This window comes from Anthonomus grandis, chromosome 2 (assembly GCF_022605725.1).
Source record: "Anthonomus grandis grandis chromosome 2, icAntGran1.3, whole genome shotgun sequence".
Classification (NCBI taxonomy): domain Eukaryota; kingdom Metazoa; phylum Arthropoda; class Insecta; order Coleoptera; family Curculionidae; genus Anthonomus; species Anthonomus grandis.
In genome coordinates, this window is record NC_065547.1 from 24843644 (window position 1) to 24864126 (window position 20483).

Sequence of the window (20483 nt, forward strand, 5' to 3'; positions counted from 1 at the left end):
TTTTTATTTTAAATTCATGGCACTGCAAGATCTAATACACTTCACGCATGTAGAAAAATTCACACTTGATAACGGTTAGAGATACTTCCCAACCGAAACATCGTGCTAAATTAAAATAAAAAAGACAACAGAAGTTCGAAAATTAGACTACTATTTTACTCATAACATAAGTGTCTTTGTATTTATTAAACTGAGCTCTATTCTCACTGAAAAGTTGAAATCTTTATCAAACCTTAAAAACTATCAACACTATATGAACTAGCTGTTTGTGTGAGAGAAAAAAGCTAAATAACAATATACATTCAAAAGAATATGCAATGTTGCAGCAGTTAAGCCTAAGAAGATTATTGTTAAAATGTTCTTGATCTTCGAAGCTAATAACAATGCATTAATAGATTACATAATAACATTAATATCGCATATTCCTTTCATTGTTTTTTTTGTTCATTAAATGTGGACAATTAATTTATTGTCGTGAGGATGACAACTCATGGAGATTGCAACACCCACTAAATAAACACATGTTTTTTGGGAGGCATGCAGTTGGAATACTCCAAGACAGTTCGATTTCTGGGAATCACATTAGATTCTAAAGTCTGTTAGTAAGATCACGCAGACATCAAAATGAGTAGACCTGCGCGCTTTAGGTCTGCAGGAAGACTCAGTATCACCTGGGTCTGTCCCGTAAAATCCTTCACTGTATCTACTCATCTATTGTCAAACCTCTTCCCACATACGAGTCTATCGTTTGGTGGCCTTACACAGATAAAGCAAAAATTAAAGGGATACGTGCATACACCTAAGCGTAATGGGTTTCATGCGAACGCATGCAATTGGAGGCAGTGAGGACTGCACATAAGCTACATGACCTTGATGAACTACGCGCTGGTGTGAGTGGTCATGCAAAAATCTAGTCACAGGTCGTACCGTAATGTCTTGTCCTTCTGATGGACAGTGATGGCACCTGAGACAGTTGATTGCAAGGGTTTTGTCATCCATATTGCAGGGGAACCATCTGGTATACAGATGGCTCCAGAATGAACTGCTAGTGCAGGGTTCTGAGCACGCTACTGTCTTCTAGGCTGAAGTCCTCACTCTATTGAAATGCAGACAGAAAATCTTTACTTGCGGACAGGGTATCAATTTTTTTGGGCAGCAGGGTTGCTGTTACGACTAAAAAGGTGAGCTACAAACTCGTACTGGAGTTCATCAAGGTCCAGGAAGAACTGGCAATGATTGGCTGCAGGGTTCAGCTTGTCTAAATGGCTGGTCACTCAGACAATGCTGGAAGCGAGGAAGCGGACTCAAGCCTTGCAAGATTGGTATCTGGAAAACGGCCGGTAGGCCCCGAATCTATAATTGGTATAGCCAAATGAGTAGCTGTTGCATCAATGAAGAGTCTGCTGAACAAGTGAACCCTTCGGAGATGGACGGTAGCACTCGGCATGAGACAGGCTAAAGCACACATCGATGAACCCTCTCTTTCACTAGACAACTACTGCGCTTAAAAAGACGAGACATTTAAGTTGTGGGGAGGAGGATGAAACTGCAGGTCACGTTATTGAAGAGCTCCCAGCACTCACGCGGGCTAGGGTTAAACATCCAAGTAACACCTACAGTTTACCCTGCGACATTAAATCTTTCAAACCTCATTGGTTTATCCAAGCTATTGGTCTCTGGTAACTCTCGGTATCTAAAAATGCTTGATATCCATCAATCATTTAAGTGCTGAAATAAAGCTTACAGGCAAACAGGTAGACGGGGTTAGTCTATTGGTCTATTTCTTAATATTTAAGATACAGGGTCGGTTAAATTAGCAAACTAGTAGGATAGGTTTTTTTCTTGATTAAAATGGTGAAACCAGAAAAAAAATCATCACGTTTTTGAGAAAATGTGAAAAATGTACTTTTGTTAAATGGCATCTTTTACATAAATTTAAAAAATAAAATAAAAGTGTATTTATACTAATAGTCTAAACATAAAAATATCAAAGTTATGGCGATAATAAATCCATTTACCAATTATACCTATTATTGGTAATTACCATTACCAATTTTACCAAATTTAGGAAAATTGGCTTTGAAATATGAAAATAACATTAAGTAAACCTACCTAATTTACAATAAATTAGCAGAAACATTGCTATCTTGTTCAATACATTTCGGACCACACTTAAGCACGCGTCTTGTAGCTTTTAAGATTGATCTTTACTCTATTGGCCCAATAATTTGCCGAATATGTGTTTGATGTTCATCAACGTTTCTGTATTTTTTTATAGACTTAATTCTTTATGCAACCTCAAAAAATAAAAGTCGAGGGGGGGTTAGCCCTGGTGACCTAGGTGGCCAACGAATCGGGCCACGTGTCGTAGTCCAAGGAAAAGATTTTCTGGGGCCAATAGACTACATTAGGTAAAATGTTTCTTTGTTTGAAAAAATAATTCCTTCTTTTAGTTCTTTTACACACATTTTCGTTACTTTTAAGTTTGCTGTAGAGAATTAAAAAGTTTGTTCGGCTTGGTAAGTTGTCTGGAATCTCTGACGGTAGTCTTCTAGCGCCATGTCACTATTTTTTCAGCACAAGGTAACATTCTACTTAATTACATTTTACAATATGCGTAAAAGGCATTTTACTCATTGAGATTTTACAAAAGCACAAGCTTTACTTTTGCTAACGTTTAACTGCCAGTATTTATTTATTTTATTAAATCTCTATGACTAACATCATTTTATTATTCGAACAAGGATTTATCAAGCTAACTTACCTAAATTTGGCAAATTAATTAATATCGCTATAACTTTGTTATTTTTAGGTTTAAGCTATTAGTGTAAATAAACTTTTTTATTAAGAAAATGATTTTCTTTTAATTTATGTAAAAACATACAGAGGATTCCATTTAATAAAAGCACATTTTCTCGAAAACGATGTTCAGTTCTTTTTTTGTTCATCATCATCACGCATTTTAACCAGCACAATCAATCCTACTGGTTTGCTAATTTGGCCGACCCTGTATCTAAAGTATTCACCTCTTCCTATTTATGAATATAAATATGAATATTTAAGATTGCAACAAAACAATTAACCGACCAAGCAAGAAGCAGAAAAATCAGTTAAAAACCAATTGCTGCTAACCTAACATGAAGTTTATATGTGAAATCACTGGCAAACCTGAGATCAATTAACTTATGTGAACTAATGATGATGACGTTAAGTTTTGGAAGTGGAGTTCTTGAGATCTAGGCAACGTTGAGTAGTCTACATCTTGGAAATGGATTCTAGCGCAGATGTAAACGAACTATATTTACCAAAGGAAAAAGGAAGCAAGGGTATGAAACACCTAAGAGACTTAAAATAAAGGATGTGACAAATTGTTCGCGATGAAATATAAGCGGCACTGAAAGATAGTGTCTATAGACACAAACTTCTCGCTTTTGTAGGTGTCCTGCACAGACCTACCAGTGACGGGAGACCTGAAGAAAAGCTGGAACGCTGGTACTTTACGGACAATTAGTAGAAACATTTGCTAACCAGAATGTATGGTAGACTTTCTAAATTTCCAATAATTTCTTAATGTCCACATCATAAGTTGGATATACAGATATAGGAAAATTGATAAGTTAGTATATCTCAAAAGCCTTATTAAAATCTGCGTCAGGGGTACCTTCGAAAACCAGATTGCCACGTCGGAGAGTATTATTTAGATATAGTGAAGAATTTTGGAAAGTACTGGAAGGATACTGATTGGATGAAAGTCGTTTAGTTACGAGGGATTAGACAATTTTCAGATTACAGCTAAACAAGATGTCCCAAAATGTAACACAGTGCTTAACAGCGTAGAAATTTATCATTCTGCATTTTTCTTGGGACATAATCTGAATGAAATTATTTTCAAAACTACCCTTGCATAATTCACCTTCGAGAAACTATTTTAAGGCACATCCATTTCTTTTTGTTTTATAATAGCACTAGCAATCATTTACAATACCATTTTCAATTCTGAATAGCATGTACAGGAGTTTGTGCTATCTTATATATGCTATTTTTCTGTGATCAGGAAACCTAACACGCCTTATGTTTTATTAAATAGGTGCTATAAAGAGAAGCATTCTGTAGATATTCTTGATAAAGTGATCCATCAATCAAGCCATCCATAATAAATCCAGCTATTGCTATATAATCTTGAAAAGACTACATTAATTACTTATCATGATTACTTTCAGCCATTATAGATGACGTATAATATAGATATCGTATAATATAATATAGATAAAGTATTTAATTTCACCATGTTTTAAAACTGGCTATTCCTATATAAAAGATAGTGCCAATTACCAATCTAACTCTTTCTTAAGTTCTAGGTTAGAAGCTGTTTATTTACCCTTGAGCCTCTTACTAAAATTATAGTCATCTCCTTATAGAATATACTATAAATTTATTAGAACCATTTAAGAAATAAGAATCTGATCTTAACTTCAAAGAACTTCTTCAAGAAAATCTTAAAAATAATGCTACGCTTAAATTATCCTTAATTTAACTCGAAGCAATCCTTGGTACTTACACTGTATAAACCTGGCGCTGCCTCAAGAAGTAGCCTAACATACCCAAAACCAAAAGACTGCCACAGACTTACAGAAAATTTACAAAATACAGACATGTAAAAACTTTTATATTAAAATCGTTTTTCGGTAAAAAATTAAAATAGAACTTAGCTAATTTTTAAAAAAAACAGAAAATTTGAAAAACCTCTATTTAAAATAAATAAAAATCACATTTTTTTTAACGTAAAAAAAGCTTTTGAAGAATAACTAACTATTCCTGAGCAAATATTTAGTAGTAATAGTAACACTAGTTACAGTAGTAGTAATTTTAGTCGCAGTAAGCTGTTATAGTAGTACTTCTAAACTCAGGCCTAATCTATTATGTTTGAACCCTTGAAAGGCATGATTCACTGTTGTATGTAAGAATCTAGAACCTAGAAGCCGGAAAATCTCTTGGAGGATGAACAAAATTTGTTTCAATATCCTTCCTTATCTAATAGTCACCGACGCAATCTGTGAAGACAACCGGAGAACTAATTCATCTACACAGGATATTACAGACTTTTGTAGTACTTGCAAAGGATTGCGTTGTATTTACATAAACAACCAAGAAATTAACCAAAATCTGTAGCTAAAAGACGTTACTGACCTTTTCCCACTAACTATGAAATGTCATACCAGAAACATAGTTACGAAAATCACCAACAACAATACGCTCTTAAAACTCCAACCTGAAAGTTTACTTTGAAACTCACGTTTATTTTACTAGATTAAAATATACATTTTTATATCTAATTAGCTAAGTGTATCTTATTCTATATAACATAGATCTTAAAAGCTAGGCGGATTAAAACTAATACTAATAATATGTACAAAACACAATACTAATATTAATATTGGCTGCCGCATTTCGTGGGTCCTGGGCTGGCGGACCTGGTGTGGGGAGGGGGGGTTTGCTGACCTGGACGGGGGCGGAGGGTTGGTCGGGGCAGGAGATCAACCACGTCTTAGTGTGTCGCCGGGGAGCTGGTACGGGGCGTTGGGGGGAACTCGGGTGGAATGAGTGATCCGGATCAGGGGGTTGCGATGCTCCAGAGCAGTGGTCAGGTACTTGTCCTTTAGTTTCGTCAGGTGGTCTGCCAAGGGTTGAGCTTGGAGATCTCGCAGTATAGTGGTGTTACGCACGTACCATGGTGCGCCTGACATAATCCGGAAAGCCCTGTTTTCCACTGCTTGGAGCCTCTGCATGTGGCGGGGCTGGATGTCTGCCCAGGTGGGGAAGGCGTAGGTTATGATTGGACGGACGTATGTTTGGTAGATCCGGATCTTGGTCTTAAGTGACAATTTATTTCTGGGATGCAGGAGGGAGTAGAGGGTCGACAGCTGGCCTTTGGCCTTGCCAGCTTGGGCCTTGGCGTGTTTTTCCCAGGTCAGCTTCCGATCGAAGATTATACCTAGATAACGGGCCTGGACGGACCAGCCGAGATTAGTGGTTCCCCATTTCAGATGGCCAGCGGGTGCTCTTTTCCTTTTGGAAAAGAACACCAGCTGGGTCTTCCTGGGGTTGACCTCCAATCTCCAGCGGTCCATCCAGGAGTGGAGTGAGTTAAGGTGTCTCTGGATCCTGATTTTAATATGCTCTTTTTTGGGAGAGGTGGTGAGTATTGCGGTGTCGTCCGCGTATTGGAGTATTGTATTGTGTGGGGACGGGGGTAGATCGCGCATAAAAACATTAAATAGCAGGGGGGACAGGGGGAACCTTGGGGAACACCTGCTCTTATTGGATGGGGAGTGGATACAAAACCGTCAGCACAAACACGAAAGGATCGGTTGGTCAGGAAGGAGTGGACAAGTTTTACAAGGCAGTCGGGAAAACGGGCATCGACTAGTTTATGCAATAAACCGTCGTGCCACATCTTGTCGAAAGCCTTGCTTATGTCCAGGAAAACAGCCCCGGTGTGCAATCCACGATTTGCTCCTGAGAGAATGTGGAAGGCAAGCCGGGTCGTTTGATGGGTGGTGGAGTGCTTTGATCTGAAGCCAAATTGACCATCCGGGATTATTTCGTGCCTGTTGCAGAATGTGGTGAGCTGGTTAAGAATAGCTCTTTCGGCAATTTTTCCCATTGCTGAGAGAAGACTTATTGGCCTGTAGCTCGAGGGGTTTGTTGCTGATTCTCCCTTTTTGGGGAGAAGGATGACATCAGCGGATTTCCATTGCGAGGGGAAAAAAGAGAATCGAAATATACCATTGATGATTCTGGTAAGGTCGTTAACCTGAGTGTCGACAAGATGTTTTAAAGCTGGATTGCTGATGCGATTCGCGCCGGGTGCTTTTTTATTTTTAGTGGCTTTAATTATTCCACTGATTTCGACTTGAGGTACCGGGGCTGTGGTAGGGGCTTGAAGGGCTGTTTGGACAGCATTTGAGATGCTGAGAGCCATTGCAGGGTTTTTTGGGGGGTTGGGGGAAAATTGCCCTTCAAGTGAATTTGCGAAGACCTCAACCTTTTGTTGCGGGTCGGATATTTTGGTGTTATTGTGGTTAATAAACGGGAGGGGTTTCCTCCCCCTTTTAACCAGATTTTTTGCGAGGCGGAAAAGCTCCGAAGGATATTCAATATTTTTTTCAATATCGTCGAGTTTTTGATCCCATCTCTCAGAGTTAAAGTCTTCCAGAAGTGATTGTACTCGTCGATTTGCGTGGTAGTACTGTTGTTTTACGAACGGATCGCCAGATCTTATAGCGAGTTTTCTAAGACGGTTTCGACGTCTTATTTCCTCTCTTATATCGTCTGGGATGTGTGTTTTATTGAAATTCCTTGGGAGCTCTCTCATGCTGATGATAAAGCATCAGAGATGTTTTGTGTTAACCTGTTTATGGCGCCTTCGAGAGAAGGGGGGTCGTTAATAGGGGGGACCGGGGGGCAAGATTGGAGGTGATTCCTGTAAGCTGCCCAGTTTGTGAAGAATCTGGGGCTGGGAGGGATTGGGTTATTTGACGAGTGACCTAATTCCTAAACCTGAAAGTAATGCCTTTGTTGACAGTACGAGAATCTGCGCCCAGAAGCTGATTATAATCATACAGTCATTATTTCTTACAGTTGCTGTGACCACCTATCATAAAAGATACTATCAGATTTTAAACCACACTACACGCCCATCAACAAGTAACTTAATACTGTTGATATTATGGCAACAAAGAAATTAATGAACAATATAAACACTAAGTTTATTTGAGTATACTAAATGCAAAACTCTTTTTTTATATATAAGAATGTTCTAATTCTTGTATTTTAAATTTCACATCCGTCAAGAACATACGATTACGTTTCGAAACTCCCGTCAATTAATAACTTTCCTGCAGGACGTCCAAGAGGGAATGGGCTTGTGGAATTAGGACATTTGTGGACTTATAATACAAAAACTATTTTTTGTGAAAAAGTTTATAAAAAAAAGTAACACATTTTAAATTGTTTTTAAGAACAAAAATGAACATTTCAAATGCCTTTGAAAAAGATGCAAGAAATTACCCAATATTCTGAAGTTCTTGTTATATTCTATTTCTAAATGCTAGCCCAGTCCACTCCAAAATGATTTTTTAAAAAATTAAAAATAGAGGAGCACTAGTAGGAATTTGTTTAGACTCTAAACGAAGAAACTCTAAATCAGATTTATAGAAGACTTCTGTTTTATAGAGTGCTACTGCCTTCTCGTGTAAGCACAAAGCATTTACTTTCTTTAAATTTGAAGTGCATTGGGGTTTTTCATTACCTAGGACTGAATTTTGCAAGCAAAGAAGGGTCCAGTCTAGACTTTGCTCAAGAACCCTTGATTGTGATTAATCTGCCCCTATTGGCCATTGATTATTATCACTTTCTTTTTAATTTTACGTTCAATTAACTCACAAATCCTATCTGGGGGAATGAATGAATGGCCCAGGTTTCAATGGTTTTTAGTCCCCTTAACAGAACCAGTATACCAGCATCCTCACGAGTGCGCACGCGATTTTGTGATGTTTTTATTTTGCCCCCTCCGTCACATCTATCAGCAAAAGGAAAATTTTTACAATATTCAATTTTTAGGCATATATAGGATTCAAAAGTATAGGGACAACTGTATTTTGAGAAAGTTTGTTGTAGAGGTGCCACCGAAAAATTATAAGAGTTTATTTGTTGCGAAAGGTCTGCGCTTTGATCTGACAATTTAGGCAAAACTCCTCGATGTCCAATTTTAAACTTGTGCTTGAAATGCTTTATGTGCTTTTGTGCACGTTGTTCGTAAATTATCTGAGATTTGTCATTAGTATTCGCTTTCAACTTCTCCTCAACTGAAAACAAGTGAAACATAAATTAGTCATGGGAGTAGCAAAGCTTAGATTAGGATTTTTATTTACATATTTTCTAAAAAAAACAAAATTCGACAAATTAGGTTACAATAAATTAAAAGTATGCAATTGAGAATTTAATTCTCAATGCATAAACGGACGAGTAGTTCGATTTCTTTGATAGTGACTTATTTTGCATTCCAAATTTTCAATGAATTAAATCTTTAAAACGGTAATTTCTGTATTTAACCCTATCATCACGTCGTGGCTCTTTTGGCAACTCATTAGAAAGCAATTTCTTATATTTCTTTTCAATCACCACTAAGACGGGTGATTTCAAGAAAAGATTTTTTTGCAAGTACAAGTTTTTCCTTAATTATTGTTGGAATATAATACTTTATGCAAAATCCATGAATATGATTTCTTAATGGTTTTCTAGGTTTTGAACTCTCACAAAATTGTCTAAAAGTGTCTTTTTTACCATATGAACATTTGAATATAGCATCATTTGAAAGCTGGTTCTTCACTGTAAACACAATTCGAATATTGAGGCAAATCATGTGCTTTATGTGTAAAATAAAACAAACGAAGATAACAATAATTTGTTAAATTAAATTTTTCTTGCTTATTTATATATTTATTTATAATTCTTTGAAAAATTAAACCTTGCTTTTACCTGAAATTCCATTATTTCTATTTCAATTAATGACTGTTTCAAATAATGTAGTGTGTAGCTGATACAGCTGATTCTCGCACTCTTATTAGATTGAAAATACACAGGTTTGCATTTAAGCGGCGATTGCAAATACACATTTATCCTATATAAGTGAATGTTTCAGATATGTGTGGTTTGTCAAAATCTGTAATATAATAGCTGATTTATCAAGTCAAATCCTTATATTACCATAAGATCATAAAATGACTATAGTTCGACGGTAAATATAAAATTGTATAGTATGGTGTAAATTCAAAACAAGCATGCCTTAATTTAAGAAAAAAAAATAAGGCCAAAATGCTAAATTATAAACATTATAAAAGTAAAAAATAAAATTCTTCACAAACTTAAACTCGGCAGATTTCTTTTGATTCTATGGGTCAATGTGTAATTCATTAAGTAACCCTCTCACAGTGAACACAAACATTACTATTACCGATCTTCTCATGCGCGAACTAAACCTGAGGTAAATAAAACGGATGACTGTGGGAAAAGGCATTTAAGTGTTGAATTAAATATTCTATATGGATGTGACTCTTTAAGGTCCAGAGGTAGTGACCCTTTAACGGTAATAACGTGAGGACCTCTTTCAAACAGAGTATTGGGCCTAGAAATGAATGAGGAGTGAGTTGAGTGTCTAGGACCGAATGGACAAATTCTTACCACCTCGTCTTGTCAAATTGTTGTGTTGTTATATTAGTTGCGCTGAGTTATTACGTTGAGAAAGAGCACGGTTTTTATTCACTAAATAACAAAGATTATAGAGATCAAAGAGCAAGAAAAGACAGGCATCACTTTCAATCTGCGAAAAACGAGACGCACACTACTCCAAATATGTAACCCCACAAATTGACTCTGACGTGAAAACGCGGTGGACTATTTGAGATTATACTTCCCATAATATAAGACATAACAGATTCGTAAATAATTGAGAATTTTTGTAAGAAATAACATTCCAATTAAGATGTTTATGCCTTATAACACATTAAAATTTATTACTTTCAAATGTGTAACAGTTTTGGCTTCACCCATTATTGAAACCTTCTTTCTTTGGAAACCTTCTTCCTTCTTTTTTTGGAAGTTGACAATGTGACAACAAGGAACTTTCTTTTCTCTAATTTAAACTGTCAAAAAAACTTATTTCAAGCATATATACCCCCTTAACACCTATTTGATCAAGTTTTGTATGGTTTATCAGGTTAAAAGCCTTATTAAGTTCAAAGCATATTCAGAGTTTAGTGAGTTTACTATGGACATGTGGTTAAAATAACTATTATGAAACGACTTATCAAAAAACTACGCTATGGGCTTATTAATCAAAAAATATAGTAGTCTGTTCTACATAGATCTCTTAACGATTTATACATTTTTAAACAGTTGGCCTCTATCTTTCTAATGATAAACGTTCAATCACTCAACATAAAAAGAATACCGAGAATGACGAAGACGAGAATGAAAACATACGACATATTATGGCCAATCACCGTAGCCAATGAGAGCCGGTATCATTGACTATCTGCGGGGATGAGACAGCGCGAGCTAACCTTGTCAGTTAAAAATCTTGCCTCAATTCTTCCGATGATATTCTTTAAACAGGACCATACTAAGATGAAATATATGTTAGTTATTTGTTATAAAAATGAAGGTTTAGGTCCATGTTACCTACCATTTAAAAATTATTAAATTTTTAGAGGTTAAGTTTGGGTCTAGTGCGATCCGATTATATGCTACACGGAATATCTAATAAAATTAAGCAAGTGGAATACAATACTATATCAGTTAGTATGTCGGGCATTGGTAATGGGATATCCCTGTGCAATAGGTACAGGATCCGCCAAACCTTCATTTCACTACACATTATTAATATGTTAATTTATTTTTAGGTTTGTAATGGAGGAGCTGGGACATTTTGATTTACTGCATAATGTAAGACAATTAAAGCTTCGCTGGTCTTAAATTTATTAAATAAACCTTTCCTAGTTGCCTGAAAATAATGCTTTGACTGGCATGACTATGGGCCTGTTAGAAGCATGGAAAATTTATGGAGATCCAAAGGCAGCCATTATGGTTATAGTAGAAGATGTTACTTATAATATTTGTGACCAAAGATTTCATGAGTTTGAGCTAAGAAGGTTAAACCCTAGAGTAAAAATAATGCGGAGAACCTTGACTCAAATTTATCAGGAAGGCTGTTTGACGGACGATAATGAGCTTGTTGTGTAAGTTTAGGCAATTAATTATTTTATGATTTAGCCATAAATTACATGAAGGTTTTTCGATTAAATTAAATTTAAATGTTGCTCTCCAATATAAGCTCTTTTTTAAGCAGAATTTTAACGTCCTAAATAATTTAATATAACACTTTCTAGGTTATATATAAATACAGCTCAAATCGTCATATCATTTTATAATAACAACATAATGTCAATCAGCAAATTACTTTGCTTTACTAATATTAAAGCAAAAACAAATTCCTGAGGAACTGTTAACGCACAACCATGAAGGTATAATAATAAAATGTAATAGTGGACTGTATTTCTAGTAAATGATATGGTTCAAAGGAATTGTACGTTACATACACACATGGTTTTAAATGTTTGAAGTAAAGGGCACTTACCAATGGTCTTCTGTCTTCACTGTAGATAGGGACGTCCCTTTATATAACTACCAACTTCATAAGCCTTGCTCTCACAACCAAATACAAATTAAAAAGTCCTTATTTTAGGTTTCGTAAAATTGTTGGACCCGGCACTCACGTCCTTCTCAACCTGATTGCTAGTCAATCGCTTCACCTTGCCGGTAAAGTGTCCAGAATCTACCAAATGTGTGCAGGACATGCGCGATTAATAGATTATAACAATTATGATTTAGCGGTGCGCTAACAGGAACGCCATATAATATATTTCTCTTTTGTGCTACAACAGTTTCAAATTTTTCTACTCTTTTTTCTTATAAGCAGTTAATTTATAATTGGTATTGCAATCTAGGATATGCAAAAATTATACTTAAGCTAGAAAAACTAGAAGCTTATAAACTTTTATATACAGGCAGTCAGAATTGACGGCCCTAGTTTGCACTATTTTCGAAATGGTAGTTGCTTCAAAGTCGGTTAAATTAGAAAAAAAAAATGGATAATATAAAATACTGATCCAAGAAGTATAAGAAACTAATCCAACTATAGAATTAACAATATTAAATGTTTTATGCTTTTGTTCGTTAATTGTCGATAAAAATGTTAATAACATGTTTTTTCTTATAGCAATGGTGTTATTGTAAGTGTCATTTATTACCGTTCCGCTTACACCCCAGAACAAATACCAACCAAAAAGGAATGGGACGCAAGACTCATGATTGAAAGGTTAATAATATTAAATTTACACCAATATTTTAGACATAATTTATAGAAAATACTGTTATTTGTAGGTCTCAGGCAATAAAATGTCCCTCCATCCAGTTTCATCTGGCCGGAACGAAGAAAGTTCAACAAGCTCTGGCAAAACCGGGAGTCTTGGAGATGTTTCTCAGCGAACCGAAAAAAATCGCAGCCGTACGAGAGATTTTTACCGGACTCTACGGACTTGATTTTGATGAAGCCGGTGATCAGGCAATACAAATGGCTCTTGATGATCCGGACCGGTAAGAAATAGTTGAACATATTAAAATTGTTATTGGACGGACGTCATAAAATAAAGAATAATGAAAACTCTTTAAAAATTAAATATGTTTCAGTAATATACATTTTCGTCCTTTTCACCAAAAGTTTTTATTTATTATAATGGAGTGTTTAAAAAATATAAGATTCAATTTTTTTAAATATTTTCAGGTTCGTTTTAAAGCCTCAACGTGAGGGTGGCGGAAATAACGTTTACGGCATGGAAATCAGGGATGCCATTTTAGCAATGAAGGATACAAAAGAGCGCACTGCTTGGATTCTTATGGAGCGGTAAGTCAGTGTTATACTCATTATCAGTGTTATACTCATGGTTTTTTTTATTTTTCTATAAGTCATGACTCAAGATTATCTTTTTATTAATCTATATGCATAGATCAAAATTGTCTAGGAGACAAAGGTATTAAAAGGCAATTAAATAAAAATTTGGAAATTTATTTGAAAAATATTGAAATTAAATGCATATGAATTAATTTTGGAAACACTGCCGAAGAATAATTTATCAAAAACTTAGTATATCGGAATATTAATTGTTTTGCGCGTAAACGCACTTTTGCGCAACCACTTGTGTGCCACTTGTAGTATTGCGTTAGGTGTGTTAAATCAAAAAAGTTCTAACCAATTTTACGTCATTTAATTAAGAAGAACCCAGCGCTCCGTTTAGTCTTAAGGTCTAATTTATACTGACTACATAAAAATATTAAAACACAACGACAAAAAACGGTTCTACGTGACAACGACCGCGATCCCCCTATGCCTACACAAACAGAATGAAAACCGAGTGTCTCGCCACGGACCTTTCGATTGCTTAGCTTGCATTTCTTCTGGTCTCTTGAAATTACGCCGATAAATAATTGAGTCAATAATTTGAACATGCCGCCGCCCTTGAAAGTATCCAGATAATATAATGTAAAATTGAATACTTTCAACAAGATTAATAAAAACAGTAGAATAGCAAAAATTTAAAGTTGAAATTGTTGTTAGTAAATAAAAAATAGATCTAAAATAACCTAATACAAATTTTAGAGCCTGGGTTAAAGAACACAAATATATTAATCCACTTAACTAAAAAATATTAGTTCCGAACCTTACCTAAATATTAGGATTAAGAACAAAAAAAACTTATGTAGAATAAAAATAGTGTATAGATTATGTGAAATACAAGTAGGTATACAGTTATTCACTCATTAAAATTGACAGTCCATGCATTGCCTTTTATTAAACAAAGTACAAAGAATTACCGCACACTGTAACAACGATCACTTATTTTGCCACTCAACACAATGTTCTGTTGTGGTTGTTGGAAGTGGACAAATTTTTACGATGCTTCGCTTTATGATTCCGCATTTGGTTTTCAAACTGACCACATGAACCACTCCATCACCACCTGGATGTACGGCAATTATTCGTCCAAGTCGCCATTGTAGAGGTGGTAGTCCGTCCTCCTTGATTATTACTAACGAACCTAGAAGGTCTTCCATTTGGATCTGGAATTTCCACTTCTGTCGCTGATGTAGGGTGTGAAGGTAATCACGTGACCATCGGCCCCAGAATTGCTGTAGTAGCCTCTGGAGTTGGGAATAATTCTTAAGTCGGTTGCTTGGTATCTTAGATACATCGGGCTCTGGTACGGCATTAAGCGCTCGACCAATTAGAAAATGACCAGGTGTCAATACCTCAAGATCATTAGGATCGTCCGTAAGAGGTATCAAGGGCCGAGAATTTAAAACCCCCTCTACTTGCACAAGGAATGTATAGAATTCCTCATAATTATATTTTACATCGTTAAGAATGTGCTTTAAAATGAATCGCCTTGGTTGATAAACAAACAAAGACACATATGTAGCATTTTAACAGTTTTTTGTTTCTAAATTTCGAGTCCTTTAATATAAAAGGGCCGGCATAATCTACGCCGGTATGGCAAAATGGATATGAAGGTACGACTCGCGCGGTTGGCAAATCTCCCATTTGTGCAGTAAGGGGGTTTTGGATTGGATCGGAAACAAGGAATGCATTTTCTTATAATGGATTTAACTAGGCTTTTTCCCTTTAGGGGCCAGAATTGTTGACGTACGGATGACAAAGTAGCTTGGCATCCAGCATGGAGATTTCTAATATGCTCATGGAGCACAATAAGTTCAGTAAATTTATGTTTACTTGGAAGGAGTATCGGATGTTTTTGCATAAAATTTAAATTTGCGTTTTTTAATCGCCCTCCTACACGGAGTATGCCATTCTCATCGATAAAGGGATTTAAAGAGCTTAAGTTACTATTGAGTTTAACAGATTTATACTTTTTTAGATTATTTATGTCCTCAGATAATGTTTCGTTTTGTACGATTCTTACGATACACTTTAACCCGTCGAAGATTTCAGATTGTTTTAAGGGTCCATATTCCCTTTGAGGTTTTGGGACTGCAATTTTTACAAAATCTTAATACGTAGGCTGCGGTATGTAGCAATCGCGTATAACTAGATGCTCTGTTAATAAGGGTTTTAAAGTTTACTGAGGAAGTTTGTACAATAAAAACTACAGATTTTGGATTAATTTCGGATGGTTCGGGTAATTTTTTTATATCTTGATGTGCAAAATTGGATATGTGATTGTTAGATGGCCAATCTTTTGTAACCCCCGAGAGAAAATTTGGACCGTGCCACCACAATGGATTAATTTTTAATTCATTGGAGACAACGCCTCGAGAGATAAGATCAGCTGGATTTTGTGAGGACTTTATGTGATACCAATTATTTGTATCATATGTTTGTTGAATTTCGGAAATTCTATTCCCTACGAAGATCTTCAGGTTACGGGGCTCTAAACTAAGAGTACTAAGCCACTCGAGACTTGGCGCATAATAAATTTATGATTATTTTACCATTAAGATCTTCACACCTAACGTAAATACAGGCACCGTAGGCATTGATAGATGAGTCACAAAATCCATGTAATTGAATGTTTTTTGGGTTACTTTTACTTGTCTGGGAATTTTTAATGAAATAGCTTTAAATAGTTGTTTAGTAAAGTTAATCCAGATTCGAGATAAATCATTGGGAACAGGGTCGTCCCAAGAGATTTTTAGTAGCCACAATTTTTGTAGCAGTATTTTAGCTTGCACTATTATGGGCCCTAATAAACCTAAAGGGTCGAAGATTTGGGATATTATGGAAAGAATAGAGCGTTTTGTTATATAATTTTTTAAGGTTATTGCGTGTGAATTGTATATGAAGTTATCCGATTCGGGCTCCCATAAGATTCCTAGAGTTTTAGAACCTTGGGGGTCATTTAATAAAAAATCCTTTGGGTTTTGATTATTTAAGCGCCCGTGATAACATCTACGTAACAGTCGTTTGCCAATACATGACTTTCTTTGGGAAAAGTTGGCTTACATTCAATAGAGATTTGTTGAAGACATCTAGTGGATAAAAATGAGGCACTGGATGTACCATAGGTTATCGTGTTATGTTAAAAATGATTAAGTTCATCCTCCATATTGTCTCGCCAAACTATTCGCTGAAGACACCTTTGTGATGGATCTATGAGTACCTGGCGGTACAACTTAGCAATGTCACCTGTGATAACAAAATTATGCTGCTTAAAACAAATAATAATGGAAAATAGATCATTTTGAATGGTAGGGCCGACCTTGAGTGTATGGTTTAGAGAAATATCAGATGAGGTTTTTGCTGAGCCGTCGAAAACTACTAAGTTTTGTTGTTAAACTGTCAGATTTTTCTACGGCGTGATGAGGGAGGTAGTAAATAAGATATGCTTCAACTTTATTAGGATCGACCTTGGTCATGTGCTCAAGGTCTTGATATTCTTGCATAAAGTTAGTATAGGATTTTTTGTGTTCGTGGTTTTTATCAAGCTTTCGCTCTAGGGCAAGAAATCTTTTTATTACCGAGTCCCTAGAGTCTCCTAAATTGTTTACATTGGTTTTTAATGGAAGATTGACTTGAAATCTGCCGGAATGAGTACGAGAATGGGTACGGGTAAAATGTGTTTCACATTCCAGCTCTTCCAAAGAATATTTTGTTGCATAGTTAGCTGGAAGTTCCTCAATTTTCCAGAACCTTTCAAGAGCTTGGTATAGGTCATTATTGCTAACAGTATTAAGAAAACATTGCTTATGGGTTTGTTTTAAAGTAATCAGGGAAAGAGGTCCCGAAATGATCCAGCCTAGTTTAGTTTGTTGGAGAATTGGATTGTTTTTATCTGTTTTGATTTGCCCGGACATTAATAAATCATAGAAAAGCTCTGCTCCAATGAGCAGATCAATATCGGATGACTCATAAAAGTATGGATCAGCCAATTGCAAATCATCAGGAATATCTAATAATGCTGGGTCAATGGATTGCTGAGGCAGCGTTTCTGTTATTTTTTCTTTTACTAGGGTTGACATTTTAAATTTGTATTTTTTGTGGATTGATAAGGCATTTATGTTTATGCGCTGACTTATAAAAGTTATACCGGGATTTATTCCAGAAATTGGAATATTGACCTTTTCAGATGCAAGATTTAGGTTGTTACATAGATTTTTGGTTATAAAGTTGGATTGGGATCCCCCATCTAAAAGTGCCTTGCAAAGGATAGGTGAATTATTTTTGTCAAAAATATATACTTGGGCAGTGGCTAACAAAACCGATTTATTTGGTTTTGCGGTAGCACATGATAATGTATAGTTTGGCATGGATATATTATACTGACTGCTGCCTGCTTCATTTATAGCAGGAATCACCTTTTGACCCATAATTTGGGAATTTTTAGGCGAGATTGATTAGTTTGATTGATTTGTTTTATAAACATTAGTATTAGAAACTTGGTGGTGTAATTGGGGTAAGGAATGTGAATGGTAACTTCCGCTCGCTTCTGGAGAATAAGGATGATTTTGGAGGTTATTGGTTTCATATGTCGTGAACTGTGTCACGGTATTAGGTTGTTTATTAGTTTGATGAGAGGAATAATGGTTACGGTTAGTTTGAGGCTGTCGATTATGTGTTTGAGGGTTGAGAGTATCTTGTTGTTTGTTTTGGGTTTGATAATGAAAATTCGAATTGCCATTGTTACTGTGAAGTAAGGAATGATGTCTTTTTTGACAATACCTACAGGAGTGAAGAGACCTGCACTCAGCTGTAGCATGTCTAGGACGAAGACAGTTTATACACAGATTAAAGCGTTTAGCTTCATTAAAGCGAGAACTGGTGGGTAAGTCTATGAATTTTTTGCATAAGCAAATTAAATTATTTTCCTTACACATAGGACACTGATTAAGTGAAGTAGATACATGCGAATAGGTTTTATTTTGAACAGTTCGATCATAATGCCGCTCTTGTTTCATATTAGATTTTATATCAATGGATTCAAGTAATTGGCATCTTTCTGTTAAGAACTGAATAAAATCAGTTATTGATGGTTTATCTTTATTTTTTGAGAATATTTCCCACTCTTTGCGAGTAATGGAATTTAATTTGGATGTTAATAAAAATATGAGTAACGTATCCCAATGGAAAACACGTTTATCTAATTTTTCTAGGGAACGAAAATGCTTCTGAAAGGTGTCCAAAAACTTGCGAAGGCTTGTGTGAGAATCATCCTTCACAGGATAAAGATTAAAAATTGCCTTGACGTGCGCATGCACTATGGCTTTTTTATTCTCATATCTTTATTTTAAAAGATCCCAGGCTATAGTATAATTGCTATTGGACGCATTAAGAGAGTTTATAGTTTGGAATGCGTCACCTTTTAAGGCTGTTTGTAGATAGCAGAATTTTTGTTCATTGGATAGGGTAGTATTTTTATCAATAAGTGATTCGAATGTTTCGTAAAATTGCATCCACTTGTCATAGGTGCCAGAAAATTCTGGTATAGTAATAGGAGGCAATTTTGCTGGAAAATTATTGGTTAAGTTTTGGGCTCGAGGTTCGTTAAGGATTACAGGAATTTGTGGGGGTGGTTGATTTTGTGTGGCTTGGCTTAAAAAATAAAAATATCAGAGTAGGTTTTCAAAAAACAAATAAAAATATTTGCTTTCTTGGGTTACAGAATAGTGGATAGTGTATACCATAAAATGGCTAAGCAAAATATAGGTTCAAAAATAAATGTAGGATTTAAAAATAACATGAATGTAGGTTATAAAATAAAATATGATTGATAAGGGTTATTATGAGAAACCGTTTTAAACCAAGTTTAAGTTTGAGGAGTTTAATTATAGATTAAAAGTTCGGCTTATAGGGTAAATAGGCTTCTTGGTTCAAATGGCTTGCTTCACAGGAGTATAGTAGAGTATAGTATGGACTAAACTGACCTTAATAGTCTTCGGCTGGTTCCTCTGATGGGTTTTTTGAGGTTATCCAGTTTATCCAGGTTTTATCCGGCTCGAAGGACCATGTTTTGCGCGTAAACGCACTTTTACGCAACCACTTGTGTGCCACTTGTAGTATTGCGTTAGGTGTGTTAAATCAAAAAAGTTCTGACCAATTTTACGTCATTTAATTAAGAAGAACCCAGCGCTCCGTTTAGTCTTAAGGTCTAATTTATACTGACTACATAAAAATATTAAAACACAACGACAAAAAACGGTTCTACGTGACAACGACCGCGATCCCCCTTTGCCTACACAAACAGTTCTTAGAAAAAGAAAGAAAAATAAACCGAGTGTCTCGCCGCGGACCTTTCGATTTCTTAGCTTGCATTTCTTCTGGTCTCTTGAAATTACGCCGATAAATAATTGAGTCAATAATTCGAACATTAATAATGTATGACAATTTAAAGAAAAGTTTATAGAAAAAGTCTTTATTAATAGAATGTATAACCACCCCTGTTGTTAATAACAGCTCGACATGCTCCTATATAAATTGTCAATATCGTTTTATCGTTTTGCTCAATTTGCAGCCACTGCTCTTGTGCTCTTGCATACAATTCGGCAACTCTTTCCTGCTCTGGAACACTATTTATTATTGATTTAAAATACGCCTTTTCAATAGACCCCAAACGTGCTCAATAGCATGTAAGTCAAAGCATTGCCCAGATCATAGCTGCCATAGCCATAGATGCTTTACCTGAATATTGTGCTACTCCAAAAATTTACCAGCGGCTCTTGCCACATGCTGGCGTGCATTGTCGTGTATAAGTACACAATTTTCACAAAAACCTGCATCCCGTGGATGAACAATGGGTCCGAGAAATTGATCCCAATACTCATTTGCTGTTAAAAGCCTTTCATGGAACCAGATT

General features: G+C 35.7%; 1 protein-coding gene across 5 annotated transcripts in view; it reads left to right on the forward strand.

The window, feature by feature from the left end:
• The window catches only part of LOC126750105 (glutathione synthetase-like), a 49170-nt gene that overhangs the window by 15592 nt on the left and 13095 nt on the right, over positions 1-20483 (forward strand). For 3 of the 5 annotated variants that reach the window (XM_050459612.1, XM_050459609.1, XM_050459608.1), the window contains 6 exons: positions 11271-11401; positions 11463-11505; positions 11560-11798; positions 12839-12937; positions 13003-13215; positions 13403-13522. In XM_050459612.1, coding sequence (XP_050315569.1) covers positions 11271-11401; positions 11463-11505; positions 11560-11798; positions 12839-12937; positions 13003-13215; positions 13403-13522 — 845 coding nt within the window. Of the gene's footprint in view, positions 1-11270; positions 11402-11462; positions 11506-11559; positions 11799-12838; positions 12938-13002; positions 13216-13402; positions 13523-20483 lie in introns of those variants that run through there. The other 2 variants (XM_050459610.1, XM_050459611.1) reach the window with 2 other exon arrangements.